The sequence below is a fragment of the Sesamum indicum genome, linkage group LG3 (genome assembly GCF_000512975.1).
Source record: "Sesamum indicum cultivar Zhongzhi No. 13 linkage group LG3, S_indicum_v1.0, whole genome shotgun sequence".
Taxonomy (NCBI): Eukaryota; Viridiplantae; Streptophyta; class Magnoliopsida; order Lamiales; family Pedaliaceae; genus Sesamum; species Sesamum indicum.
In genome coordinates this window covers 17,647,753-17,654,801 of record NC_026147.1, presented here as the reverse complement: position 1 = coordinate 17,654,801, position 7,049 = coordinate 17,647,753, and the positions used below count along the sequence as shown (strand labels likewise).

Here is a 7,049-nt window from a genome sequence, read left to right as displayed (position 1 = left end):
ACTTCAATTAATTTTGACAATTTTATCAATGGAAGGACTAAAAATGCTAAAAATAAAATGATGACCAAAATTACAATATCAAATTATTTAAAAAATAAATTTGCATAAATAACTTTGTTTAAGGGCCAAAATTTCATTTATCCCTAATTGAACCGTTATGTTTTTTTTTTTTTTTGTACAATTGTTAAGTCAATCTGTTTTAGATACTTTTTTAGATGATATTTTTATTTTGTTTTTGTTTTACAATAAAAAAAATTATGTTCTTTGTCCTGTAATTTTAGGTTGTTAATATTTCTGATCCTATAATTTATTTTATTTACATATTTAACCCTTTTTTTTATAAATGAATTTAGTTTTGAACATCTCACATTTGGTCATCTTTTTGACAATTTTAGTTACGCATTGATAATTTTGGTCCCTTTCACACTGTAATAGATATCATTTTTTATCCTGTAACTACTTTAGGATCAAAGTTATCAACACAGGACTAAATTTATCAAAAAATAATCAAATATGAAATGTTTAGAATTAAATTTATCAAAAAAAAAAAGGACTAATGCGTAAATGAACCAAAAGTGCTAATGATATGAAATTATAGGACAAAAATGTAATTTTACCATGATGTAATTAGGTCACTCCACAGTGGTTGATAAAATTTTGAACAGAAGTAATGGTAGATGAGCCTAATCCATTTATAGTTTTTATTATCATATAAATGTACGAGATTTAGGGTCTAGCAAAATGGAGTCGATAAGGCTTAGCGGTGGTTGAGTAATTGATAAATTGATTTTGATTTTTTTTAAAATGATAATGAAAGAATTTTCTTTAATTCTAATGAAAGAATTTAAAAAATTATTAATTATGGACATAGTCATCTCTCGTCAGATTGAAAAGTACAACCATCACATTTTGCAGTTGTTATGGTTCTTCAAGTTCAAGAACTAATCTTGTATTATTCGAATTGAGGAGTACCAGTCATACCGACCAAGTTTTCAAAGGCTGTCATTTGATGATTCCTTACAAGTCAGTTCAGTCGACTTGACAATCCTGTCAACCACCTACTAAAGTTGCATGATGTCGGATGTCTATCGTCGATGAAGTTTAACACTCATCCAATGAATACAACATTTAATGCAAGTCTCAATAGGACTCTTGTTGTCATGTTTCGAGATTTTCGATTTGGAACATTTCAGATCCAACCATCAGAAGTTGATTTCATAGCTGTCATCTAATACACAACCCAACTACAAGGGTTGTTCTATTGGTCTGTGGATAGTGGTTGTGATGTTAAAGCAACATGACAATAAACAATAAGCACAACAAACATAGATTGCCGAAAATAACACGTATTTTAATCATCAAATACAATATTACATTACCAAGAAACTACCAAATAGGTTGCAAAACCGCCAATATTGATCACTTATTCTAACAGGATGAACTTTCAAGCCCGTTAACATTTAAAGTTGACGACAAACGGGTGGTAACATAGATGAAATAATTGAAGGATCTCATTTATATACGTGTCATTCTCGATTCTGGCCTGGAGGTCATCAAGTTTTTCCATAAGTAATAGCATGCGGACTCCATTAAAATGTGACGAAGAAATAGATGAGAATAAAAAATGCTAAGTTTTATAAGTTATAGAGCTAAAAGTGCTAATTTCATTTTAAATGTGATTAAAAATAAAACGTGACTAATTTATTAAATCAAAAATACTATTCTCCCTACTTGAAGGCAAAAAGTCAAATTGTTACTTTACTAAAACCAACAAGCTTTGTTAAATATCTCTAGTAAGCCTATACTTTATAATATTAATATTGGCCTACCCTAATTCCCACCTTTATTTTTTTTCTCTTCATTCTTTTGCCTATATATATATGAACAAGTTGGTTATTTTCAAATATTATATATCCCTTTTCTGCATACTTAAAATAATTGTTACAAGAGACATTTTTGAGTAAAGATGTTGCTCAAATACTTATCCAATTTGATTTATGCTTTTTTTATATCTATACTTATAAGTTTTTGTATCTGTGGTGTATCTCAAAAAATAAGATGTCCTATTCAACTTTTATATCAGTTTGGAGATTCAATATCAGATACGGGTAATGCAGTTCGACTTGTCTCTACACTCCCAGCTAGTCGTCGACCTTATGGCGAAATATTTCCTGACAAACCTACCGGACGTTGGTCAGATGGTCGTATTATAATAGATTATATCGGTGAGTGACAATAAAACTGTCTTTCTTCAATTTTTTCGTAATTAACTATATATTAACAAGCATGACATACATATAATTATGTACGTACCTTATAATTGGGTAGTTTCCTGAAGTTTGATACCACTACATGATAACTCATAATCCACATACCAAGAGACTATCACAATCATGCAGACTATTTTTTTTTACTTGAGTTAGATTACGTAATTTTGGTGTTTTTATCTTTTATCTGTTTAGATATGCAAAATAATCCTTTAATTTTTTGATATTTCACGATTTTGATCCTTACAGTATCAGATATTGCAAAAGTTGTCGGAATAAATCATGTGCCTCTTGCAGTTTTAGCACTTTTATCCTTTATCTTCTAGAATCCCAAAAGAGTTGTACGAAACTTTTAAGAAAGAATGAGGTGACCCATGGACTTTTGCAAAATCCGATATCGAAAGAACCAAAATTATAAAAAATAAAAAAGTTATAGGGCTCTTTTGCAATTATAGATAAATATATAACAACAATGCCAAAGTGCTGAAATTACATAACCAAAAATACATTTAGACCAATAAATCATACAAATTTTCCATCATTAATTTCAATTAAAGCATGTTCTTTGCTTATACACATGTTGACAGCCATGGCTCTTGGGCTTCCACCACTAAACCCTTACTTGAACAAGAATGCATCATTCAACAATGGAGTGAACTTCGCGGTGGGGTCAGCTACAACACTTGACCATTCATTTTATTTGGCGAGGGGGATCAACACTATACCCTCACCCTCTCTTGCTCCTCAATTATGCTGGTTTAAGACATATCTCAGCTCCATTTGTTCCACACCAACAGGTATTCATTGGGTCCATCAATCCAAATTTATTTTCTTGATGCCCAATTTTTTAAGTATGATTAATTGTTATGAGTAGTAATAAATAATCACTGATTACGGTCGGACAATGATTTTTGGTCATGGTTTTTTAGAGTGTGGCTAAAAGGTGCCATGCATGGCAGATTTTTTTTTACTATAACCCATAGATGTGGTGAATAGTTTTTTTTATGGTGGAAAATTTAGTTTTTTGCATCGATTTTATTTAACCGTGGTTAATAATAGTTATTTACAACGATTTTTTTGGTCATATGTAGCCTTTAATATTGTAGCAAATAGTAATTTTTTTCGTAGTGAAAATAGTTATGAGGCACTTTTTAAGAACATTATGAGTAATGATTAGTTTACAGCACACACCCCTGAAGTTTGCCATAATTACAAAATACCTCATTATTATTTGAAAAATTATAAATACTCTCCTAAGATTACAAGTATCCGCTTATGACAACGCATTGTAGGAGCGTATTTATAATTTCAGGAGAGTGTTTGTAATTTTTCGAATACCGAAAAAGTATTTGTAATTATAACAAATCTCATAAGAGTTCCTCGTAATTTACCCTAAAAAATAATGTACCATTTTAAAAATTTAAAATGGCAGACACATACATAATTTTTTAAAAAGTTCATAGGGAGTTATTCTCTATCTGTAGGCACTATATTTTCATAGGGAGTTATGTATCTCTATATATATAGGCATTATTTCATGACTAATCAATAATCAAACCTTCGTTAATAAAGAGGACCTCGTACATGAAATTTCTTTCCTTATAAATTTATTATTTGACAATATGGTTTGTTTCCATATTCTAATAAATATTATTACAAAAGTAAATTAAGTAGTATAATTGTATAAAAGAAGATGCTTACAAGAAATTCAAATGTAAATTTCAAAGTGCTCCCTTCTCGGTATTTAAAAATTATAAATACCCTAACAAATATTGTCCTATAATGAGCTGTCGCAAAGTGATTTTCTTAGAATATTTGAAATTTTAGAAAATATTTTTAAATTTTCAAATAAAGAGAAGGTATTCATAATTATGACAAATTTCAATAAAAATCATTGTAATTTATCCTAAATTCAGACAGCAAGAGTAGTTACTGTCCTATAATGAATTGTCACAAGGTGATTTTATTAGAATATTTGAAAATTTAGAAAATATTTCTAAATTTTCAAATAAAGAGAAAGTATTCATAATTATTACAAATTTCAATAAAAGCCGTTTGTAATTTATCCTAAATTCAGACAGCAAGAGTAGTAATTCAAGAACTCAAAACCTTGTTGATGAAGGCATGCAACTTGTTAATTGTTATCAGATTGTGCTGATAAGCTAAAGGGATCTCTTTTCATTGTGGGGGAATTTGGATACAACGACATCAACTATCCATATCACCGGGGCAGAACCATTGAAGAGATCCAGACTGCTTTTGTACCTTTTGTAAATCAACTCATTATCAATTCCGCCAGAGTAATTTCCCTTTCTGTTTATTTCATTTGGAAACTTTGGTTTATTATAAAGTAAAACATAATATATAAATCTGACTCGAGATATTGTAAATGAACAAAATACTTTCTATAAAGGAGTTGATTCAACTTGGTGTTTCCCAAGTTGTAGTTCCTGGAAACTTTCCCCTCGGATGCTTCCCTACTTTTCTGAGTGTCGCCAGGAAGAACCGCTCGACGGCCTACGATGATTTTGGGTGCGTGGAGAGTTTGAATGATCTTACAAGTTACGAAAATGATGAGCTGCAAAGAGCTCTGGACTCTCTTAGAATGGAATTCCCTAATACCGTCATACTCTATGCGGACTACTACAATGCTTTTCTATCACTTCTTCGTCAAGCAACCACTTTTGGTCAGTTTTAATTTTTTATTGTTAATTATTTTTGGTAGATATAAAAGTAGAAAAAATTACAATTTAGCCCGTGTGATATGAGAAATGAGCAAAAAAATCAATATAAAGAAAATGGCAAATTACCCTCTGTGTTTTAAAAAATAAAGCAAATTACCCCCTATCTAAATCATTGATAGGGGGTAATTTGCTGATTCTTTTTTTATAGAGGTTTTTTTGCTCGTTTCGCAGGTCATATATGGGTAAATTGCATCTATCTCAAACAAATATATTGTTGAAGTTAAAATGAATTTCTTATGTTTAATAGGGTTTGATACTGAAAAGTTGCTGACACCTTGTTGTGGAGATGATGGTGTGTATGATCTTACACTTCCGACGTTTTGTGGAGGTGTGGGTGTGCCTGTATGCTCTAATCCAAATGTCCGAATACATTGGGATGGCATACATCTGACGCAAGAGGCTTATCGTCGTATGTCTGAAATTATCATTGGAAATTTGGGGATCAACTGCACTCAGTAAAACAAAGATGTAGATCATGATATCCCTAATGAATAAAACAATGTCCTCTTCTGGAGAGGAATAATAATGTATTAGCAAAAAATAAAACCCTCTTTCTTGATTGGATATGAGAATTATTCCATAATCCATATAATTTGGTACATTAATTATCAACTTTACTTTGCTAATCAGAAGGTACAATCATGAAAAGATCAACCAGGCATACTAATTAACTTGGCATGATTATGAATAGGGATTTTTTTTTCTTCTTAATCAGGGAATTTAATGTTGAAATAAATTAAAATTAAATTAGATGGGATGCCGCTGCAACAAAATATAATATTAATAATAAAATATTAAGCAATAGTTTTAAAGCTGTCATTAAAACCATATATTAAATGAGAATAATATTGATTTTAGCACAATATAACTATTAGTGATAAAACTTGTATGTAAAGTCATTACTATAAATAATTAGTAACAGTACAAAAAGGCAGGATTTGGCACGAATAAGACAATCATTTCATATTAGAACGGATTTGGAAACACATAAGTAACGGAACTTGAAAGATGACGTCATGATCCCCATTTTTTATGGGTTAAAATTTTGGAACGGTTTGTATTCGAGCAAAACAATTACAAACTCCGTTGCAAATACCATTCCAAAATAATAACGGTTAATGGTTGGAACTCTGTTTCAAACACATTTTTAGAATTAGGGACGGTTTTGGAATGATCGTTCCTATATGTGTATTGATGGATGCCCAAAAGATGACAGTCAGTAAATATATTTCAAAATGAGGTACAATTTGAAATGGTTTGAGTACACACATAAGCAATTATGCAAAAAACTGTTCCTGGTTATGAGTTTTACTTAAGACGAAATGCGTTCCAAATACCATCCCAAAATTCGGTATACGTTGGAATGGTTTTAGCATTTTATTAATATTGTATTACTAAGATCATTCCAAATAAAGACAACGGCTATAATTCAACGGTCAAAAGCGCCGTTCATATAACCGTCCCATTGACCGTTTCAAAAATCTAAACTAACGGTTACCTTTTAACTGCTAAATATGTGTTTCAGTACCCATTCCAAATACCATTCTAAATTTTTCTATATATGTGTTCCTCTCTTTTCATTTAATCTCACTATCTTCTTCCATTCTTTATATTTTCTCTCTATTTCTTCAATATGTCTTGAATTTTTTTGATCTCTCACTATCCCACTATTATTTTTATGCTCTTGTTCGTCAATCTCTCTTGAATTCGTTAATATATGAAGTTATTTTGATTACATAACAACTTTAACCCTTTATTTATCAATTGATTATATTTGTTGTAATTTTATCAATTAAATTTTATTTTATAATAATATATATATATATATATATAGGTGTGTGTCTGTGTGTAGGACTCATCATTGTGTTAAGACAAATGAGGAGATGGATATATGAGAAGAACCTATTGAGTTGGGCGGATTATAGTTTAGAGTTTGAGGATGGTGTTGCTACATTTACAAAATATGCCATGTCTCAATATGGATATATAGACGGTGAGAAGATTAATTGTTCCTGTTGGAAGTACAAAAATGAAGTTT

General features: G+C 30.4%; 1 protein-coding gene across 1 annotated transcript; it reads left to right on the top strand.

Annotated features, from left to right (window-relative positions):
- LOC105158730 (GDSL esterase/lipase At5g03980-like) lies at positions 4,657–5,552 on the top strand. Its single transcript, XM_011075569.2, has 2 exons — positions 4,657–4,954; positions 5,259–5,552. Exons 1-2 carry the CDS (start codon positions 4,657–4,659, stop codon positions 5,468–5,470), a joined length of 510 nt encoding a protein of 169 aa, XP_011073871.1. The 3' UTR covers positions 5,471–5,552.